The 20,867-nt window shown below is 73.2% G+C and overlaps 5 protein-coding genes across 7 annotated transcripts; 2 read left to right on the plus strand and 3 right to left on the minus strand.

Moving 5' to 3' along the window:
• Window positions 1–1,889: 1,889 nt before the first annotated feature.
• Window positions 1,890–7,076, minus strand: IL17RE (interleukin 17 receptor E). 3 transcript variants are annotated; one of them, XM_072876218.1, is made up of 17 exons: window positions 6,952–7,076; window positions 6,849–6,864; window positions 6,218–6,373; window positions 6,004–6,110; window positions 5,802–5,925; window positions 5,590–5,729; window positions 5,432–5,500; window positions 5,243–5,309; window positions 4,974–5,161; window positions 4,752–4,799; window positions 4,616–4,661; window positions 4,354–4,502; window positions 4,212–4,280; window positions 4,080–4,131; window positions 3,899–4,000; window positions 1,983–3,668; window positions 1,890–1,911 (listed from the first exon to the last, which is right to left on the minus strand). In XM_072876218.1, exons 1-16 carry the CDS (start codon window positions 7,048–7,050, stop codon window positions 3,064–3,066), a joined length of 2,037 nt encoding a protein of 678 aa, XP_072732319.1. In that variant the 5' UTR covers window positions 7,051–7,076; the 3' UTR covers window positions 1,890–1,911; window positions 1,983–3,063. The 3 variants fall into 3 exon arrangements, with proteins under 3 accessions (XP_072732319.1, XP_072732318.1, XP_072732317.1); XM_072876217.1 differs by having other exon boundaries at window positions 4,752–4,781; window positions 5,432–5,524; XM_072876216.1 differs by having other exon boundaries at window positions 5,432–5,524.
• Window positions 7,077–7,190: 114 nt separating this feature from the next.
• On the minus strand, window positions 7,191–8,527 carry JAGN1 (jagunal homolog 1). Its single transcript, XM_072876148.1, has 3 exons — window positions 8,388–8,527; window positions 7,995–8,101; window positions 7,191–7,914 (listed from the first exon to the last, which is right to left on the minus strand). The coding sequence occupies exons 2-3, from the start codon at window positions 8,081–8,083 to the stop codon at window positions 7,452–7,454; spliced, it is 552 nt and encodes a 183-aa protein (XP_072732249.1). The 5' UTR covers window positions 8,084–8,101; window positions 8,388–8,527; the 3' UTR covers window positions 7,191–7,451.
• A 9-nt stretch (window positions 8,528–8,536) lies between these two features.
• RPUSD3 (RNA pseudouridine synthase D3) lies at window positions 8,537–10,482 on the plus strand. Its single transcript, XM_072876147.1, has 9 exons — window positions 8,537–8,612; window positions 8,995–9,062; window positions 9,134–9,178; window positions 9,255–9,351; window positions 9,432–9,539; window positions 9,630–9,714; window positions 9,785–9,911; window positions 9,983–10,122; window positions 10,221–10,482. The coding sequence occupies exons 1-9, from the start codon at window positions 8,548–8,550 to the stop codon at window positions 10,443–10,445; spliced, it is 960 nt and encodes a 319-aa protein (XP_072732248.1). The 5' UTR covers window positions 8,537–8,547; the 3' UTR covers window positions 10,446–10,482.
• A 309-nt stretch (window positions 10,483–10,791) lies between these two features.
• Window positions 10,792–17,301, minus strand: LOC140658254 (uncharacterized). Its single transcript, XM_072876424.1, is given in 12 exon segments — window positions 10,792–11,547; window positions 11,626–12,061; window positions 12,153–12,444; window positions 12,447–12,619; window positions 12,690–12,972; window positions 13,087–13,423; window positions 13,504–13,923; window positions 15,844–16,014; window positions 16,156–16,251; window positions 16,332–16,443; window positions 16,800–16,918; window positions 17,080–17,301. Coding segments are annotated over 12 exon segments (3,183 nt in total). The 5' UTR covers window positions 17,083–17,301; the 3' UTR covers window positions 10,792–10,806.
• A 501-nt stretch (window positions 17,302–17,802) lies between these two features.
• Window positions 17,803–20,699, plus strand: TADA3 (transcriptional adaptor 3). The gene is made up of 8 exons (XM_072876145.1): window positions 17,803–18,090; window positions 18,216–18,466; window positions 18,635–18,740; window positions 18,942–19,083; window positions 19,267–19,370; window positions 19,497–19,606; window positions 19,741–19,926; window positions 20,000–20,699. The coding sequence occupies exons 1-8, from the start codon at window positions 17,884–17,886 to the stop codon at window positions 20,190–20,192; spliced, it is 1,299 nt and encodes a 432-aa protein (XP_072732246.1). The 5' UTR covers window positions 17,803–17,883; the 3' UTR covers window positions 20,193–20,699.
• The last annotated feature ends 168 nt before the right edge of the window (window positions 20,700–20,867 follow it).

Below are 20,867 nucleotides of genomic sequence, written 5' to 3' on the forward strand. Positions count from 1 at the left end.
CCGGCTGCCAGCAGGGTACCAGCTCGGCCGGGACGTCGCAGGGGGCCGAGAGGGAGCAGGTCAGCGCCTGCTCCCCGGCGTGCAGGACCAGCCGGCTGCGCGCCCACAGCCGCTCCCAGGCCTCCGCGTCTGCGGTGGCACCGGGAGAGGGCTGTCACCCCTGTGTGGTGTCCCCTCAGGTCCCCCCGTGTCCCAGCCCGCCCCAGCCCCGCAGCGCAGGTACCGTGGGAGAAGGGGCACAGGGTGGCCCGTGGCGGGTCCTGGGTCTCCAGCCAGACCTGGAGCGGGGAGAGAGAGAGGAACAAAAGGATTTGGGGTGCCCAGGCTGTGACCGTGACCCCGCTGGCCCCCTCGGGATGCCGGAGGGGGTCGTGCGGTGCCCGGAGCCCCCCTGCTTTGGTGGCAGCCCTGCCACCCCCGCAGTGCCCAGCGGGCGCCCACCTGCACGCAGAGGCAGGGCAGCACCTCGTCGGCCGGCACGCTGTAGTTCATGGGGCCGCTCTGCCGCCGGGAACCAGGCATGGGTCACCCCGCGGCAAATCACCTGCCGGCAGGGTCACCCAGCCCAGGGGGACCCGTCCCCGGGGGACCCGTCCCCCAGCACCCTGCCTGTAACACAGACACGGCTTCCCGGGGACGGGGTGGGGGAGCGGCCAGAGCCCGGCCAGGGCGGGGGGTCAGGGAAGGGGTTTGTACTCACTGTGGTCACCGCGTGCCCCAACCCTCCGGCGCTGTGGCTCTGGTTGTGGTAGAGCCGGAGGGTGTAGCTGTGCCCCGCCGCGGCCCCCTGCACCTCCACGACCACCTCCTTCGGCCCCGGGGAGACCTGCAGCCTGGGCACTGCGCCGGAGGTGGCTCAGGGCACCCGGCACCTGTCACCGCCCGCCCGGCACTGCGGCACAGGGCACGGCACCCCGGGGGTCACCCTCTCCCCCAGCACCCACCGCCCAGAGCTCCCCAGGGGTCGTGCACCAAGGCACGGGGGTCATGGCACTGCCGCGAGTGGGGGATGCCAGCACCTACCTTGGCACTGGGGGACAGCAGCTTGTGCCGCGGGCCACGAGCAGTCTGTGGGGACAGGGTGTCAGCGGCAGGGGTGACGGGGGCCGCCGCGGCAGGGCACGCCGGGGGCTCACCTGGCACCCGCTGCCACTGGCTCAGCCTCCGGCGGCTGCGCGAGTTGGTGTACGCCGTGACGTGGAGCTCAGAGCCCAGCGGCGCCTCGAAGCACCGGAAGGTCACCCAGCCCTGCGCAGGAAAACCACCACCGCGCTGCGGCAACGCACCGGCGCTGCCGGCACCCACCTCCCTGGGGCACGGGGAACAGGACCACTGTGCCACGGAGATGTGCCGGTGCCATGCACCGCAGGGGACTGCCGGTGGCGAGGACACTCATCCCTGGCACCCCGCACCTACGTACCAGGGGTTGGCCAAGCAGCGTGGGGGCCAGGGGTGCCTGGACCTCCACGGCCACGCAGCGGGAGAAGGCGTACGCGTGCCCGGAGAGCAGCAGCAGCCCGGTGACGTTGGGCTGGGACGAGGCAGCCCCATCCATCGGTGACCACCGACCCCCCTCACCACCGTCCTCTGCCCCGGGGATGCTCGACGGCGTGGGATGGCGAGGCTCGCCGGTGCCGGTGCCGGTGCGGGTGCCAGGCGGCAGGGCCAGGCGCAGGCGCACCTCCAGGCAGGGCGAGCAGGCCGTGGGCCCGGTGCAGCGCAGCGCCGGCGCCAGCCGCAGCCGAGCCAGGGCCAGCCCGAGGCCGGGTCCCGGCGGCTCCATCCCGCACAGCATGTCAGTGTCTGCGGGGAGACGGGAGGGCGGCCGTGGGTGCGGGGTCCCCTGCCCCGGGTGCCCCGGGGGCCGTGGCGGTGGCGGTGGCACTTACCCAGGAGACGGCAGGCGAGGCCCTGGGGGGGAGGCGGGGGTGAGGCCGGGGCCGGGCTGCCCGCTGGCCCGCATGCCGGCGACGCCGACCCACCTGGGAGCAGGCCAGGGTGTCGCGGGGGGCCCCGCGCCCGCCCGCCGCCACCAGCACCAGCACCGGCAGCACCAGCAGCCGCCCCAGTGCGCGCATGGCGGGGCCGGGGCCGTGGGGCGCCCCGGCCCCACACCGTCCACTCCCGACGGCCCCGCTCCCGGCTCCACGGGCCCCACCGCCGCCGCCGCCGCCGGCTCCCGCTTCCTGCTCCGATCCCGGACACCCGGGTCCTAGCGCGGCGCCGGCGACCGCCCCGGGGTGGGGCCTCCCCGCTCCCGCTCCGACCCGCGGACGGGCCCCGCGGCCCGGCGCGGCCGGGAGGGCTCGGGGCCCCGCGGGGACCGGGGCGGCCCCGTGGCTCGGGCTCGGGTTGTGCCCCTGCCCCACGGCGTGGGCGCGGTGCCCAGGCCGGCCCCGGGGAGCCGGCGGCGGCTGCGGGACAGCGGTGCGGCGGCCGTGCCGGGAAGGGCTGCGCGGCCCCTCGCCGGGGGGGGGGGGGGAGGGCACCGGCCGAGCCCCGGCACAGCAGACGGACGGCGGGACAGGGTGAAACGGTGCCTTTATTGCTCCCTCCGCGGACAAGGTCCCGCTGACAGCACGGGAGCGAGGAGCGGGGCCGGGCTGTGCCCAGCACCCGGCCCCCCGAGCCCCCCGTGCCCCGGGCAGGGCACGGAGCCCTCCCCCACCACCACCACCGCCCGGCTCCTTCCAGCGCTGCCCCGGCCCCTCGCCCGGCCACAGCATCCCGAGGGGCCTCCCCGGGTCCCGGCTCTCCTCCGGAGCACGTCCCTGTGTGGAAATAAAGCTGCCCCCGCCCGGGGCAGCACCTCTGCTCCCGGCCACAGGGGCCCGGCTGGACGCTCGCCCTGGGCCCCACGGCACGTGTCCCGGCCAGGGCCAGCCCTGCTTGGGCCGCCACGGCACACACGGCCCCCGCCCGGGGCACCCCACGGGCACCCCTCCTGCCGCCACGCTCAGCCTAGCCCCACGCCTCCACGATGGGGCCCCTGCCCCTAGCAGGGGGCTGTGCCCAGCCCCGCCGACCCCGCAGCAACGCCCAGCTCAGCCCTGCCGTGGGCCCTCAGGTGCCGGCGGCCACCCCGGGGGGCCGGGGCGAGGGGCCTCCCTCCCCGGCCCCCACCTCCAGCAGCCGGTGCAGGAGTCCCTCTGCCCTGCCCCGGCAGCAGCGGGGGGCCGGGGGGCTGCCCCGCAGGGCACCCAGCAGCCCGGGCAGCTGCCGGGGCAGGCGGTAGGTGGGCAGGGGCCGGAGGGGCCGGGGGACATCGCGGGGGCTGCAGAGCCGGCTGAAGTAGGCGAGCACCCAGCCGCTGCCGCGGCCCGCTGCCCCCAGCTCCCCGTGCAGGCAGGCCATGGCCGCCCCGAAGATGTCGTGGGCATCCCCAGGGGTCCCATCGGCCGCCCCGACCCGCCACCGGCGGAAGAGCCGGGTGCTGCCCCGGCTCCAGAGGAGGAGGACGGTGCCACGCTGGCGGCCCACACGGCCCCGCTGGGCGTAGAGCCAGGGCAGGACGCCTGCCCTCCCCACGCCGCCCGCTTCCCACAGGTCCAGGCGCACATCGCAGCCCAGCCCTGCACGAAGCCGCTCGGCCAGGGCGCACACCAGCCCCAGGTGCTCCTCCGAGTCGGGCGAGTACAGCAGCAGCACAGGCCGTCCGCCCGGGGCACCTGGGGGATGGAGGGGACAGCAGTGACAGCCCTGCCCGGAGCCCTCCTGGCATCCCCTGGGGACACCCTGGCATCCCCCAAGGGCACACCAGCATCCACCGTACTGCCCCAGGACCCTCTGCAGCCCAGGGAACCGGCACTCCCTGGCACCCCAGCCCCACAGCCACCGTGGCCGCTGCCCCCCCATCTCACAGCCCCCCCATCCCACAGCCCCCCCGGGTGCCCCTCACCGGCGGCCGGCCTCCAGGCACCGCGGCAGTTGAGGAGCAGCACGGTCACCACCAGCCCCAGCGCCAGCACCAGCCCCAGCAGCCCAAAGTGCCTGCGGGAGACTGGGAGAGGGGTGGTGAGGGGGGGGGGGTGTCTGCCCACCCCCGCCACCCCCCGCAGCCTCCCAGGACCCCCACTCACCGTCGGGACAGAGCAGCTGCTTCCGAGCAAAGCGCACGTCTGAGCGCCATACCTGGGGAAGGGGCTGGGTGAGGGGGGGCCAGGTTGGGGTCCCCCCCCGCAGTGCGGGTGCCGGCGCGGGGGTCACCTTACCAACACGCAGCTGCCCAGGACCTGCACCGGCAACAGCAGCGCCAGCTCCCCCGGGGCAGAGCCCTCCGGCTGCAATGCACAAGGGCAGGGTCAGCGTGGGTCTGTCCCTCCCATGTCCCCCCCCCAGCCCCGCACTGCTCACCTGCGTGACGGTGTAGAGGGGGGCCTCGGGCTCGCACTGCCCGCCCCGGCGCTGGCAGAGGGCTGCGCTGAAGGCCGCGGGGATGCTGGAGGTGAGGCGCAGGTGCAGCTGCAGCCCCTGGGCGCTCACCGAGACGTTCCAGGCGGTCTCTGCGGCCACCGGAGAGGGGGGGTCATGGGATGCCCAAGGGGATGAGGGGTGCGAGGGACTCCAGGGCAGGGCTGTGCTCAGCCCAGGGATGCCCCCCACCCGCAGGGCTCACCTGGCCGGTGGGGACACTCGACGTGGCTGCTGTTCCCGTAGGAGAACTTTGGGGAGAGGGGCTGGGTGAGCCACCGTCGCCCACCGCTGTCCCCCAGCCCCTTCCCAGACGGTGCCCACCCCCCCCGGGGGCTTACCCGGAAGCAGAGCTGGGGGTGCACATCCACCTTGTCCAGCGTGTATGCCTGGTGTGGGCAGAGAGCGCGTCACCGTCCCCAACCCACACAGCCCACGGGCACCCCACTGCCCACCCCCCCCCCCGGGGGACCCTGGGGTCCAGCGGGTGCCCCAGCCAGAGGCACAGCCCTGCACCTCTCTGGGCTGGTGCCCCGTGGCACCCCCAGGCCAGGACCCCTCACCTGCTCCTCCTCGCTGGCTGTGGAGTTGGGGACGTCGTGGCAGGGCGCAGTCTCGGCCGCTGCCTCCCTCCAGCACAGGGTGGCCCGGGGACGCAGGGGGCAGCTGGCACTCAGCACCATCGCCATCTGGTCCTTGCTGCTGGCGCTGTAGTCATGGAAGCACACCGAGGACCACAGCTCAGGGCCGTCTGTGGGGCATGGCATCAGCGGGGTGGGGGGACAGCCGGGGGGACCCCTGGGACCCGGCTCCCCTCCCCGCGGGCACTCACAGGCGGCCGGCTGGTCACGGAAGGGGCAGTGCTTGCTGCGCGGGCTGTCGTGGTGGGGGTAGGAGGCCTGGGGGAGCAGAGCGGGGCGGTCAGGGCAGGATGTGCCCCCACCCCTCCTGCCTGACCTCGCTGCACAGGCAGAGACAGGCAGGGAGAGGGGCCCGGTGGCCGCAGGGGAGGGCAACGCACCTCAATGCACAGGCAGGGCACCAGGAACTCGTACAGCAGCGAGACTCGGTGTCCCCCCGGCACCAGCACCTGCGGGCACGGAGGCAGTGCCAGCTGGCGGGGAGCGTGGGCCCCAGCCTGGGATGGGGGTGACCGGGGTGGGGGGCCGGAGCCGTTACCTGCTGGTGGAAGGGCCGGGGCAGCTCCTCGCACTCCAGGGCCAGCTGGTGGCACAGCCGCACCATCAGGGCAGGGCCCTCGGGCACCCGCACCTCGATGGCCCGCGCCTCGGGCACCCAGGTATGGGTGAAGACCGGCCCTGCGGAGCAGGCGGGGGTCAGCCGGTGCCGGCGTCCCCCCGGGACACCCCCGGGGTCCCTCCCAGCCTCACCGGGGGGCTCGGCGGCGACCAGGTGGCTGCGGCTGATGGCCAAGCCTCGGTCAGGGATGGTGCGGAGGGAGACGAGGACCTGCTGCCCGCTCTCCGCCGGGAAGCAGTCGAACTGCACCTGCCACTGCGGGGAGCGGGGGGTCAGCAGGACACCCACGGCTCCGGCGTCCGGCCCCGACCCCACGGTCCATCCCGCACTCACCGACGAGCTGCCCGGTGCCCGGTACCGCCGCCACACCTGCAGCCAGCCGGCCCGGTTGGAGCCCAGCTCCAGGAAGTTGAGCTGCAGCCCACGGACACCGCCGAGCTCTGCGAGAAAGTGGCGCGGGGTGCTGACACGGGTGGCAGGACCAGCCCTTCTCCCCCCCCCGCCCCCCCAACCGGGGGGTGCCCGGCCCCGCCGCCCCTGCCCGTACCTGCGGCGGGGAGGGCCAGGCGCACCCGCAGGCAGGGCTGGCAGGGCTGCCCGGGCAGGCACAGGCGGGCCCGGCTCAGCGCCAGGGCGGGCGGCTTCAGCGGGGGCCCGGGCCGGGCCGGCCGGCGGCAGCGGGGACGGCTCAGCGTGCTGTCGGCTGGGGGGGGAGAGCAGAGAGGGGCGGCCGTGCGCCGGGGGTCCTGCCTCCCGCCGGCACCGGGAGCCCTGGGGGCCCTCGGAACGGGGGGGTGGGGAGGGGGTGGGGGAAGCCCCGGGGACCGGGAGTCCCGGGAGTCCTCGGAAGGAAGGGGGGAGCCCAGGAGACCGGGAGTCCTCGGAAGGGGGGAGCCCCGGGGACCGGGAGTCCCAGGAAGGGGCAGCTCTGCACACCGGGAGTCCCGGGGACCGGGAGCCCCAGGCGGGGGCAGCTCTGTACACCGGGGAGCCCCGGGCACCGGGAGTCCTCGGAAGGGGGGAGCCCCGGGGACCGGGAGTTCTCGGAAGGGGGGAGCCCCGGGGACCGGGAGCCCCGGGAAGGGGAGAAGCACCCCGCCCTCCAGACCCGGCAGCCCCGGGCAGGTGAAGCCCCGCCACCGCAGCCCGGCCCCGATCCCGGCCCCGCCGCTACTCACCGGTGGCCCGGCACTCCTGCAAGCAAAGAGAGGGGGGTGAGCGCGGTGCCGCCCGCCCCCCCCGCCCCCCGCCCGGTCCCCGCCGCCCCCCCTCGGCGCTCACGAAGTTGGCGGAGACCCGGAGGCGGGTGACGGCGGCCCCGGCCCCGGCCAGCAGCAGCAGCAGCGCGGCGGCAGCGGCGAGCAGCACCGGGCGCTCCATGGCCGAGCCGCCGCCGCCACCGCTCCCCCCCCCCCCCCCCCCCGGCCCCGCCGCATTCCTCCGCCAGCACGTGCGGCCCCGCCACCCCCCCCCTCCCCGCTGCCAGGCGGCGCTTCCTGCGGCGCAGACACGCGTGGGAGCGTGGAGGATGCTTTATTTTCATACAGCGACACGCAAAGGAAGGGGCACCCGCACCCCGGGGGGGGGAGGGGGCGGCGGGGACCCTCCACGGCCCGGGAGCCGCCCCCCCTTCCCCCCCCCCACGCCAGTACAGAGCCGTGGCGTGGCTCGGACACGCACGTTGGTCCCCGTGGATCCCCCACCCACCGGAGCTGCGCCAGCGCCGCCCCACGGGGCCTGGCTGTGGAGCTCCAGCCCTCACGGAGCCCACCCTTGGCCGCTCATTTCTTCTTCTTCTCCTGCGTGCTGGTGAACCAGGAGTCCAGCAGCTTCTTGCTGTAGTAGAGCTGCCAGCCGTGCACCTGGGCGGCCACCACCACCACCAGGTACATGACGGAGACGGCCGAGAAGCCGAAGATGAAGCGGTAAGCTTTGCCGTGACGGTAGAGCTGCTGCGCCATGGGGAACATCTCCATGGCCCCGTAGATGAGGGGAGCCACGGAGAAGAGGCCGGTGCTGATCATGGAGAGCACCAGGTAGCTGATGTTGTTGCGGGGGAAGGAGAGGAGGCCCAGGAGGGAGGGCAGGATGCTGAGCAGGTAGGGGTACTCCCACTGGTAGGGCATGGCCACCTGGTCGTGGGGCAGCAGCTTGAGGTGCCCCACACACATCTGGGCCAGCAGCAGCAGCCAGATGCCCACGTGCGTGTAGATCAGCTTCTTGATCTCCGACTTGAGGGTCACGCTGGGGAGAGAGGGCGGCTGTCGGCGCCTGCTGGGAGCCCCGGGGAGGCCGCCGGGTCCCCGCAGCGGCGGGACACCTACCTCATCTGGTAGTGCGAGGCCACGCGCTCCCGGTGCTGGAAGTCGCTGCCATCGGTGCCGGCGGCGCGGGGACCCCCGCGGGAGGCCATAGCCCCGGCACAAGCCGCCTGCGGAGGCACAGCGTGAGGCGGGAGCGGACCCCCCCCCCGCCTCTCCCCCCGGTAGCCCCCCGCTCCGCCGGGGCAGCCCCGCCCGCAGCCGCAGGCTCGAGCCCCCGGGCCTCCCGCCGCCGGCGACAGGCCCCCGTGACAGCTCCGGGACCCCCTTCCCGTGAACCGCCCTGCCCCCGCCCGAGCCCCCGGGACACCCGGCCGGTGACACCCCCACCGGTGACACCGCCACCGGTGACACCCCCGTGCCGCCTCCCCGCCGGCCCGGCCAGCCGCGCCCCACCTGCGAGCGGGACGCTCTGCCCGCACTTCCGCCTATCTATGGCCGCGGCCGCCGGCTCTGAATGCCTGGGCGGCCTCTCTGCGCGCCCGGAGGCTCGGCTCTATGGCAGCGGCGGGGTTGCCCCCTCTCGGCTCCGCCCCCGCGCAGGCGCAGTGCCGCCATGGCGGGCGGCGGCAGCGCTGCGCGCGTGCTGGCGCGCGCGGGGCACGGGGCGCGCGCCGCGGGGTTAGCGGGGCGCGGGGGCGCGCACGCGTGTGCACGGGGGCTGTGGGGATGCACACGCGTGGGTGCACGGGGGCTCTGGGGGTCACGTGGGGGTGGACACGCGTGGGTGCAGAGAGGCTATGGGGTGCGTGGGGAGAGGGGACGCGCGTGGGGCTGCACGCGCGTGAACGCGGGCTGGGGGGGACATAAGGGGTGCGGGGACAGGCGTGGGGGTGCACGTGTGGGTGTGGGATGAGGTTTGGGGGCACACGCGTGGGGGGTGGTGTCAGCCAGGGGGTGTGGGGCTGTGGGAACACGCGGGGCGGGGTGCAGGGTGGGTAGCCGCGGGTGCGGAGGGGGGGGGTGTCCCACCCGTGCCCCCCGCCCACTCCACCCCCCGCAGGTGGGGGCGGCCGCTGGGCCCCGAGGAGACGCTGGGGCTGCTGGAGGCCTCCGTGGTGCACCGGGAAGGTACCGGGGGTGCTGTGGGGGGGCAGCGTGGGGTGGGGGGGCCGCGTCCTGACCAGGCGTCCCCTCGGCAGGAGCCCTGCTGGCGCTGAGCAAGCCCCCCGGCCTGCCCGTCCTGGGTGAGTGCAGGATTGGGGGGGGGGGGTGTCCAGCTGGGGGGGTCCCAGCAAGTGCTGACACCCCCCACCCTCCCAGGGCACCCTGGGGAGCTGAGCCTGGCGGCGCTGCTGCCGGCGCTGAGACGGCGCCTGGGGCTCCCCGCCGAGCTCCATGTGGTGAAGGCTCCCGCCAGGTACGGTTAGGGGGTGCTGGGGGGGGGCTCGGGGGGTGCCAGCCCCCCACCCCAGGGCTTGGAGCTGCTGTGTCCCGCAGGGAGTGCTCCGGCCTCGTCCTCCTGTCCAGCTGCCACCGTGCCACCGACCAGCTCCAGCGGTTCTTCACCGACGCCCACCGGAGAGGCCAGTACCCCGCCACGTACCGGTGAGTCCCTGGGACCCTGCCGTGCTGGCACGGGGGGGGGGCCCATCCCCGCCTCACCCCCTCTCCCCGCCTCACCCCCTCTCCCCGCAGCGCCGTCACCGTGGGGGTCCCGGCGGAGGCGGAGGGCGAGATCCGCACCGGGCTGCGCTGGCAGCGGCAGGGTGACACCGCCACGGTAAGGGGGTGCCAGGGGCCTGGGGGTGCGGGGGGGCTTCGGGGGGGTGCTGAGGGCTGTGCTGCCGCAGGTGGTGCCAGTGCCGGCCCCGGGGCGCCGCAGCCTGGCCAGGAAGGAGGTGAAGAGCACCCTGACGCGGTACCGGGTGCTGGGGGCTGCGGGGGGCTGCGCCCTCCTCCAGCTCCAGCCCAGGACAGGTGAGTGGTCCCCAACACCCCCCCCGTGGCCCCCCACCGGCGCGGTCCCACCCTCCCCGTGCTCCCCCCAGCCTTCCCAGAGCAGCTCCCGGTGCATCTGACGCTGCTGCTGTGCCCAGCCCTGGGTGACCACAGGCACTCGTCCCGTGTGGGCAGGGTGCTGGGGGTGCCCTTCCTCCTGCCCCCCGAGGCCGCCCCGACCCGCACACAGGTACGTGGCCAAGGGTGGGTGCTGGGTTGGGGGGGGGTGGGGGGGGGGCGCTCAGCACAAGCCCCCAGGGACATCGCTGAGCTGCTCTCCTGTTGCAGGTGCTGGACCGGGAGCTGCTGGGCCGGCTGGGGCTCTCCCCACGGCAGCTCCACCGCCTCCCGCTCCACCTCCACCTGCAGCAGCTGGTGCTGCCCCGGGGCCCGCTCTGTGCCCCCCCACCACCCCCCTTCCTGCGCACCCTGCAGCGCCTGGGGCTGCCCGGGCACGAGGAGCCCCAGAACCCGGGGTGGGACCCCCACCCCAACCCGCTCCCACCCCATTAAACCCCCAACTGCTGCCAAGGTGGCTCACTGCCTGTTTCTTTTCCTGGCACGCATGGGATACGTTCCCCCCTCCGTCCCCACAGCGCTGATGGGGCCACCAGCCCCCCGTCCCGAGCTGCCGCCCCTGTGCCTGACCTGGTTCCCAGCGCCGGGGCGCAGCGGTGTCACCGCTGCCGTGGCTCTGTCTGGCAGGCGTGACCGCAGGCAGGCAGGAGCAGAGGCGTCTTTTCCTGCCCGCTCTCTGCCCCCGGCGGAGAAGCTGCCGTGGCGGCCTCGGTTCCTGCCCGCAGCCCCGTCATGGGTTTGGCCCCAGCCGTGCCCACGCCCTCCCGCACACAGAGGAGCAGAGCCGGGCTCCCCATCACAGACATGTTCTGCAGCCCCCGCAGCGGGTGGGCTGGGTGCCCCCACCCAACGATGGGGTCCGGCTGGGGAGGGGGGGAGCTGGGTGCCGCCGTGTCGCCCCAGCTGGGACGAGCAGAGTGCTGCTGCCGAGCCGGTCCCCTCCTGGGTGTCCTTCAGTGTCACCACTTTTCTGCATCCCCCTGGAAGCCACTGTGTGCTTGCTCCCCACCATGGGGCTTGGCTGCCCGGGCAGGGCCATGGAGTCCAGGCACCGGGTGCCAGCCCAGGCGGGCGCAGCACCTCGGCAGGACGGGAGCAGGGGGGCTGGCCCGCGGGTCCCCAGGGGCTGCCGGCCAGCGGGGGCTCCCCGGGGTGGCGGGACAGGCACCCTGGCCGGGGGACGGACGCTAAGCCGGGGCAGAGCTGCCTGGGGCTGCCCAAGCAAGTGACTGAGTTGTGGCAGCCCCCGGCTCCCGGCACAGCAGCCTGGGGCCTGCAGTGGTGCTGGGGGGGCTGAGCTGGGGGGGCAGCGGCGGCTCCATCGCCCCAGAGGAGCCGGGTCCCCCCGCAATGCTCCCGGCTGGGGGAGCGGGGCTGCCCTGCCCCGGGGGCTGGGAGGCACAGGGGGCTGGGGGGTGCCAGCCGCAGCGGTGGGGGGCTTGCCCTGGGATCGGCGGCGTGCCAGCTGGGGCTTCCTCAGGGAGCAGCCTTCCACCATCAGCTTCAGCCCCACGTACAGAGGCACAGGCACAGCCGCCTGCAGGAGGACACGGTGGGGAGCAGGGGCTCAGGGTGCCCGGGGGATGCTCGCCCCGCAGCCCCCCCCTCAGCCCACCTCCTTGTAGATGAGCTCGAAGGCACCGGTGGGGCAGGTGGGATCGTCCCTGTGGTCGATGACCACACGCAGCGTGTCTCGCTGGACGCTGGCACACAGCCGGCCAGTCACTGCCGAGGAGGGGGCCATGGTGGGGCTGGCGTTGATCTCCAGCAGCCAGGGCTGGCAATCCTCCCCGAAGATAAAGTCAGCCCCGTAGAGCTCGAAGCTGCCCTTCTGGGACCCCACCAGGTCCTGGGCGCTGCGCAGGGCACCCACCACTGCCGCCTTCATGCCGGGCACCATCACCTGGTGCCAGGCATCCGCCCGCCCCACCTGTGCCAGGTACGCCTGGAGCTGTCGGCAGGACCAGGTCTGCTCGGGGGGCAGCCGGGGGTGCCGGCCCCGCACCGGCCCACACTGCTTCTGGATGGAGACGTTGCAGAGGTGCCGGGCACTGGGGTGGGGAGAGCGGGGCTGGGTCACTGGAGTGCCAGTGGTTGCCAGTGGGTGCCAGGGTACCGGGGTCTGGCACGGGGGGCACTCACGGGTCCAGGCGGCGCAGGGAGAAGGGCCGGGAGCAGAAGCGGAGGTAGCTTTCGCGGTAAAACCAGACGGTCAGTGGGTTCCAGCTGGTGACCAGGAACCATTGCCGGACGTCGAATTTGGTGCCAAAGATGAGCAGCGGCCGCTCCACGTACTTCTGCACCACCCACTCGCCTGCCCGCGCCGAAGGTGCCGCACAGCCCCCTGCCAGCCGCAGCACCTCCTCCAGCTGGGCCGCACAGACGATGCCTGGGGGACGCGGTGACAGTGGGACCCCTCCTTGGCAGGGAGCCCGTGCCCCCCGCTTCCCCCGGCCTTACCCCTGCCGCGGGATTTGGCACCGGGTTTGAGGATCCAGACGTTGCGGTCGCCCTCCATGCCGAGCTGGGGCAGCTGCCCTGCCAGGCGCTGCAGCAGGGCCCGGCATTGCTCCCGCTGCGCCCCGCTCAGCACCAGCCCGGCCCCCTCGCTGCGGGGGGACGCGGGGGGCTCAGTGCCAGCCCCGCCATGGTGTCCCCCCCATCCCGCTCGGCACTCACTGCGCCACGCGGTAGCAGTCCCGCAGGAAGCGATCCCAGTCGGTGCCTGTCATGCGGGGGGACGGGGGGTCCCTGTCAATGTCCTGGTGCCCCAGGCTGCCCAGGTGCTGCTCGCAGACCTGCAGGGCCTCTTCCACCAGCTGAGGGGACGTGGGGGGCCCTCGCCCTCCTGTGGATGGCATGGGGTGAGGGACGTGGCTCCTGGGGACCTGCTGTGCCACCCTTGGGGCTGTGGCACAGAGCCTGCCCATGGGATGGGTGGCTTTGGGTGCACAGGGATGGGCTGGGGGGACAAAGCACCCATAAGGTGGGCTGGCAAGAAGGGGTGGAGGGTCCCAAGCCACAGCCCCGAGCAGAGGCTCAGCCCCCAGGCACATCCCTGTCCCCACATGCTCACCTGGCCCCTCACCGGATTTCGGGGGCTGCTCCATCCCCGCCGGCACATCCCCAGCCCTCTCCAGGGCCACTTTGAGCAGGCTGCGAGCCGCCGTCAGGCGGAAATCCTCTGCAAGGGGGGGCATTGTCCCCACCTGGTCCTGCACAGGACACGGCGGGACTGGACACACGGCGGGGACAGGAGGGCAGTGGCCCTGGCGGGTCACGCCAGCCCCAGGCTCACCGATGAAGGCTTGCCGCTCGTCCACGGCCCCCAGCCGGTAGCACCGGGGGAAGAAGGTGTCGGGGTCGGCTTGGTCAAACCAGGGCAGATTTCGCAGGTTGAGGCACAGCCCCTCCTGTTTAGAGAAGGGTGGCAGCCCCTGCCGGACGCCCCCACCCCTGTTGTGTCCCCCCCGGGGGGGCTCTGGGCTCCCACCTTGGTGGTGAAGGCACCCACCCGGGCGTAGTGGTTCACCACCTGGTCCTGCCGCAGCAGCCGGCGGTCGACGGCACTGTGGCGGTTGGTCCAGATGAAGTACGGCACCTGGTCCCGCACCAGGTGGGACTGCGGGATGGGGGGGGGCTGGTGTGAGGCACGGACCCCCCCCATCCCACCCTCACCCCCTGCCCCAGGCTGTGTCCTGCACCTGGGGGTCCCAAGGGAAGGGTGCCGGGGGCTGTGGCAGAGCTCAGCCCCAGGCCTCTCGGCTAACCATGACGTCGTGGATGCCATCGGGGTCCTCATCCCACCGCTCTTCCTCTTCCTCATCAGGTGGACGTGGGGAGCGCAGGGGCTCCGGGCTCCCCAGGGAAGGCCATGCCCCACAGCATGCCGACCCCGGCTGCGGGTCCAGCCCTGCCTCCCCCTGCTCAGCAGCATCATCACTTCCCTCCTCCTCCTCCTCCTCCTCCTGCAGCTGCTTCTCCTGCCTGCCACGATGCTTCTCCGGCCGGCTGCCCACCCTGCCTGCACCAGGGAGCTTCCTCTCCACCCAGCCCCGGGCCCGCAGCAGGCTGCGGATGATGGGGTAGGGGCCCTGCACCGTGAAGATCTTCTTCTCCTGGGGAGGGACCCGAGAGCTCAGCCCCCTCCACCCCTGGTCCCTGCAGCTCAGCTCTCACCCCTGAGCCATAAATAAATGCAATAAATGCAAGCGCATGGCGTGCTGGGGAGGGTGTGAAACCAGGCCCCTCACCTTGATGGCCCTCTCCACATGCAGCCTGGCCCTCTCCAGCCGCTCACGGTTGAGCGAGGGGTGGTGGCAGCTGCGGCGGCCGGGGGTGGCCGCCTGCCCTGCGAGGACAGCCCCAGCTGACCCCAGGTCCCCAGCCCCGCAGGGTGGGCAGGGAGGGGGAGAAGGTGCCTACCTGCCTGCCTCTGCCTGACCGAGCCGGGGGTCCCCGACACAGCGTTCACCGACCTGCCGAGCCTCATGCCGGTGCCCCCCAAGACGACCCGCTCCCCTGCCGTGCCTTCGTCCCCAGCCTGGCAGGCCAGGGGACAGCCGGGACACCTCCTGCTCCGGCAGTCCCTGTCCCTGCCCGGGGGGCTGCGTACCCGCGGTGCTGCTCTCCCTGGGCACCGTCCCACGGTGGCCTGAGGGCGCGGGGAGCTGCGGGTGGCTCTGCCTCCCCCAGATGCCAAGCGGGTCCCCTGTCCCCTTGCCCTGCTGGGGACTGAGGTGGGGGTCCAGTGCAGGATGCAGCCCCCCAACCCCATCACCGCTGTGATGGCAGAGCCCCGGGCCTGGCCACTGCGCCGGCTCCGCTGCCCCGAAGCGGGGACAAACACCCAGTGCCACGCGTGCAGCCCCCCTGTGCCCACACCCCCAGCCTACAGCCCCCCCGAACCTCACAGCCCCCCGCATCCCCCTACAAACCCCTTCGTGCCCCACACCCCCCTACAGCCCCCTTGGAGCCCCACAGCCCCCTCCAACCCCCCCATACCCCTCCCTTCGCACCCCCAGCCCTGCCCGCACCCTCAAGGCCGCCCCCACTGTTTGCCGTTGCCATGGCGCCCGCCAGGCCCCGCCCCCTCCCCGCCAGGCCCCGCCCCCCTCCCCGCCAGGCCCCGCCCCCCTCCCCGCCAGGCCCCGCCGGTGCTGCCGGTGCGGCGGGAGGGAGGGAGGGAGGACGCGGTGGTTACAGCAAACGAGACCGTTTAAAAAACGAGACGAGACAGCGGCAACGACCCGGGCCGCTCTGCCGCAAGCGGGGGCTGCTCCCAGCACGGCCGCCCGGCCCGGAGAGGGGCAGGCGGGGGCCCGGCCCGGCCGTCCTCGGGGGAGCGGGAGCGGGCGCAGGCACGGTGCCCGGCGGGCACAAGCGTTGGGGAGACGCGGGGTCCTGCACCACGGCCTAAAACTGAAAAGCGAGAGAAGACGGGCGGCCGTCAGTCGCTGCCCGCGGGCGCTCCTCTGGCCCTCGCCCACCCTCCCGGCTGGGCCATCATCCTCCTCGGTGGCGGGGAGGGAGGCCGAGGGCAGCCGCCGCTCACCAAGCTCCGCTTCTCCCACTCCCTCGCCCGTCCCATCGCAGAAGCCGCCAAAAGGGCCACGTCCCCCCGGCTGCTGCCCGCCCCTGAGCACGCTCTGGGGGTCTGACGCTTCATGAGCGAAGGGGGTGCGAGCTCCCCTGGGTGTCCTCCCCTCCGTCCCCAAGAGGTTCCCCGGGCAGAGCAGACAGGACAGGGGGGCTCTGGGAATAAGGCCACAGTGGGTTGGAGCCCCCACCCCGCTCCCAAAGGGACCTGTCTCCTCCCGGTTCAGAGCCTTACGTTCTTGAGGAACTCCTCTGCCACGATGCGGGCCCTGGCGTTGACAGAGAGCTTCATCTCGCTGATCTCCTTGTCGATCTCCTCCATGAAGTGGATGACAAAGTCCACCAGCTTGTGCTTGTACATCTGCTCCGTGTGGAAATTTGTGATCAAGAAGCTAATGTCGTAGCCCTGCGGAAGAGAGAAGCGCCCTGGGGATGAGCACCCAGGCCACCCACCACACGACCTCGCATCCCAGTTTGGCACTGGAGACCCCCCCCCGGTGCCAGGAGTGGAGCCGGGAGCTGCTCTGCCCCCTCCCTGTCACCTCACCTCCACAGGCTTCCTGCGCAGGATGAAGAAGTTCTCGGCCCTCATCATCATGAAGCGCATGAATTTGTGGCACAAGATCTTCTCGATCTCGTCGGCCTGGGGAGAGGAAAGGGAAGTGAGGCTTCCCCCGCGCCAGGCGTGAGCTGCCAGCCCGCTGCCCGCACCCCTCGCCTCACCTGCTTCACGGCGATGCTGACGCGCACAGAGTTAATGGAGCCCTCGATGAGGACCTTCTCCTTCTCGTTCCTGCTGATGATCACCGGCTGCAACAGCAGCTCCTTGCTGCTCCTGCGAGCAGAGGAAGGGCAGGACTGACTCAGAAGGAAGCGTTTACCGGGCAGAAACGGGGATGGGGAGCGCGCGAGCCGCAGGGATCACGGAGATGCGGAGGTTTTGCTTCGTGCTGCTACACGACGCTTTCTGCCTGCTGGAGGCGTCCGCCCCCGAGGCAGATCCCAAGCTCGATCCCCCTCCGCCCTGCAGTTCCTCGGCTCCCTGCCGGCACCAGCCCTGCGACTACGGGGCGGCAGCCGGCGGGTGCGGAGGCCTGCTCGGCTGCCCCCGGGGCTGCCCAGCGAACCGGCGTCCCTGGGGCAGGCAGCCCGGCCGGAGCAGAGCCCCACCGGTGCCCCTCGCCCCCGTACCTGACTTCCACCTCGGGCTTGTTGTGCCGCTCCACCACCTGCGAGGAGAAGTTCTCCAGGCACAGCGCGGCCTGCAGCGTGGCGCGCACCGCGTTCAGGTACGGGCGCAGCGTGGCGGTCTGCGGGGACACGGCGGTGTCAGCCCCCGGCCCGGGCCCCGCCGCCTGCCGCCTGCCCCCCGACCCACAGCCCCCCGGCCCCGCTCCACCCCGCCGCTCTCGGCCCCCTCATCCCCGCCCGCCGCCGACCCCCCGGCCCGGCCCGGCACCCCCCGCCCTACCATGGTGGCGGCTGCGGTCCGGTCCCGGTAGGCGGAAGTGGCCGGTCCCCTCTTCCGGGATGCTCGGGATCTCCCACTGCGGCGGGAGGGGGGAGGTGGGAGGCTCCCGCCGCACGTCCAGGGCCCGGGAGGCGGCGAAGAGGACTCGCCGCGGCACAGAGCGGTGACGCGATGGCGCCGGAGAGCGGGCGCGGCGGCGGCGGCCCGCGGCGGCGGCGGCGGGATCCCGCACGGCCCCCCCCCCCCGCGCCCTGCCGCGCTTGGTACGCTCCTGTCAGCGCTTCCATATTAGGGAAGGGAGATGGAGAGCGAGGCGGACCAATGAGCGGCGGGCGCTGGGCGCGGCTGCACCAATGGAGGAGCGCGGGGCGGGGCGCCCTCCGCCAACGGGGGCCGGAAGGGGCGAGCGGCCTAGGCCCGGCCCGGCCCCGCGGCGCTCCCGCCGCCCCCGCCGCCCCCGCCCCGCGGCGCCGGCCGCCCGCCCGCCCGCGGCACCCGCTGTCCGCCGGCGCCCCTCCGCCTTCCGGGGCCTCCTGCGGCCTCCTCAGCGCCCGGTGCAGAGCCCCCCGGTGTCCCTCAGCGCCCCGGTGCCGCCCCCCCGCCTTGTTCCCCTCAGCGCCTCGGTGATCACCCCCCGGTTCCCCTCAGCGCTCCGGTGATCCCCCCAGGTTCCCCTCAGCGCCCCGGTGCCCCTCGCTCTGCTCCCTTTCCTCTCAGCTTCCCCGTCCCCGGTTCCCCGTAGCCCCCCGGGCCCTCCTCAGTTCCCCGTAGCCTCCCCGGTGCCCCCCTCCGGTGCCCGCTGCCATGAGCGAGCTGAAGGACTGCCCGCTGCAGTTCCACGACTTCAAGTCGGTGGACCACGTGAAGGTGTGCCCCCGGTACACGGCCGTGCTGGCCCGCTCGGAGGACGACGGCATCGGCATCGAGGAGCTGGACACGCTGCAGCTGGAGCTGGAGACGCTGCTCTCCTCTGCCAGCCGCCGCCTCCGCGTCCTGGAGGCCGAGACCCAGGTGCCGGGACCGCAGCCGTAGGGTGGCCCCCCTGTGCCACTCCTTCCTGCCGAGGGGCTGCCTCCGGTCCGTCCCTGCCCAGCGCCGGGTGCGGGACCCGACGAGGCATCATCGCTCTTTTCCAGATCCTGACAGACTGGCAGGACAAGAAGGGTGACCGGCGGTTCCTGAAGCTGAGCAAGGACCACGATGTGGGCACCTCTGTCAAGCACGGCAAGCCCAAGAAGCAGAAGCTGGAGGGCAAAGGCGGCCACGGGACCGGGCCTGGCCCCGGCCGGCCCAAGTCCAAGAACCTGCAGCCCAAGATCCAGGAATACGAGTTCCAGGATGATCCCATTGACGTGCCCCGCATTCCCAAAAACGATGCTCCGAACAGGTGCCTGGGTGCTGGGGGGCCTTGGGATCGTCTGTCTCCTTCCTTGCAGCGCCCGGTGCGAGGGCTGCCTCCAGCCTGAGGGAAGAGGTGCTCCGGGGGGAAGGGGGGGGGTGTCAGCTCCCGCGGGGTCCCCTGCAGCTCTCCCTCACAGTTCCCCTGTCCTCGCAGGTTCTGGGCATCGGTGGAGCCGTACTGCGCCGATCTCACCAACGAGGAGGTCAGAGTCCTGGAGGAGCTGCTCAAGCCGCCGGAGGATGAGGCTGAACATTACAAGGTGAAAAACTCCCGAGCCCACCCAGTGCTTCCCTCACCCATCCCCTACCCTCTCCCCCCAGTTCCCTCCTGGCCCTCGGCTGCTCCATCCCCTCCGGTGCCTCGCAGCGAGTGTTCCCACCTGGGGATGATGCCATGGCGCTGGTGAGGCGGGAGGCGAGGCGGGGGGCTCTGGGAGCCATGCCGAGCCCTGCTCTCGCAGATCCCGCCCCTGGGGAAGCATTACTCCCAGCGCTGGGCCCAGGAGGATCTGCTGGAGGAGCAGAAGGATGGAGCCCGGGCGGCAGCTGCTGCTGACAAGAAGAAAGGCGTCCTGGGGCCGCTGACCGAGCTGGACACCAAAGGTGCCTCCGTCCCCACCCACCTTTGCCCGGTGTAAAGGGCCCGGAGGGGCTGCGAGCACCGGCACCCAGCGGAGCCGAGCCTGGCCCCTCACCCCACACCCCCGGGGTAGAAGCTGCCCTGCCCCGCTGCTCACCTCTGCATGTTTGGGGTTGTTTTTTTCCCCCCCTCACACTTCTTCGCAGACGTCGATGCCCTGCTGAAGAAGTCGGAGGCCCAGCACGAGCAGCCGGAGGACGGGTGTCCCTTCGGGCCCCTGACACAGCGTCTCCTGCAGGCCCTCGTCGAGGTGAGGGGGCTCCGTGGGGCTGTGCGGTGGCCGGGCTCTGTGGGGCCGTGCCATGACCTGGCCCCGTGTGGGGCAGCGTCACCACGGCCCGGCGCAGTGATCCTTCCCTCGTGCTCCTGTCGCTAGGAGAACATCATCTCCCCCGTCGAGGACTCCCCCATCCCTGAGATCGCCGGCAAGGACTCGGGAGCCGATGGCGCCGGCACATCTCCCCGCAGCCAGAACAAGCCCTTCAGGTGAGCGACGGAGGTGGCCCCGGAGCTCGGCGCTGCCCACAGGGACGCCGAACATGCCGGTGGCTTCCCTGCCGCGGCGAGTCGGGGGGAGCAAAGGGCGTGCGGTGGGCAGCAGCCGCTCTGCGCCCTGGCAGCGTCCCCCACACCAAGTCGCTGGAGGGGCGGATCAAGGAGGAGCTGGTTGCCCAGGGCTTGCTGGAGTCGGAGGACCGGCCGGCCGAGGACTCGGAGGACGAGGTGCTGGCCGAGCTGCGCAAGAGGCAGGCCGAGCTGAAGGCCCTCAGCGCGCACAACCGCGCCAAGAAGCACGAGCTGCTGCGGTGAGTGCGGGCAGGGACAGGCGCGGGCAGGGGGCTGCCCCGCAGGGACTGACACCCCCGTGTGTGTCCCCAGGCTGGCCAAGGAGGAGCTGCACCGGCAGGAGCTGCGGCAGCGCGTCCGCATGGCCGACAACGAGGTGATGGACGCCTTCCGCAAGATCATGGCCGCCCGGCAGAAGAAGCGGACGCCCACCAAGAAGGAGAAGGACCAGGCCTGGAAGACCCTGAAGGAGCGGGAGAGCATCCTCAAGCTGCTGGACGGGTAGCGGGGGCCGAGGACCCCCCCCTCTGCTGTGGACCGCTGCACCCAAGGGTGGTGGCCGTGCCCCTGTCACCCGCAGGGTGACACGGCTGTGCCCTGCCTGCGCTCGCCCTGCCGCCGTGGGACGCCCTGGGCCTGCTCTGCTTCCCCACCTGGGTGACGGGTGCCGGCTGCTGTCCCCTCACTGTCCCCTGCCTCCACGGGGCTGTCACCAACCCAGGCTGGGGACCCCACAGAGGTGCGGGGGTCCCTCCCGGGTCCCAGCTGGCAGCTTCCGCTCCCGCGTCCCCCCGCGCTCCCTGTTACTCTGGGAGGGTGACATCCACCGCGGGGGGCGGATGTGGTGGCTGCTGCGGTGCAGCTCCCACGGTCCCCTGTTCCTCCCCACGGCCCTGGGGGGGGATCCCGGCCCCGAGGGGGTGGGCTGGGGGGTGTGGGGAGGGGAAGGGGCCAGCAGGGCGGGGGGGGCGGCCGGACTCTCCCTGTACCGGTGGTTTCTGCTGCCCCACGCACAGGCAATAAAGGCAGCCCTGTGCAGGCGGTGTGTGGTGGCCTCGGGGACAGCGTGGGGGTGGGGACAGCCCTGCCGCGGGGCCGTGGGGGTGGGTGTGGGCGTGGGGGGTCTTGCCGGTGCTGGGCTCAGTCTGGGGTGGGGGGAGCTGGGTGGTCCCTTGGGTTG

Source organism: Ciconia boyciana, chromosome 11, assembly GCF_034638445.1.
Source record: "Ciconia boyciana chromosome 11, ASM3463844v1, whole genome shotgun sequence".
NCBI classification, from domain to species: Eukaryota; Metazoa; Chordata; class Aves; order Ciconiiformes; family Ciconiidae; genus Ciconia; species Ciconia boyciana.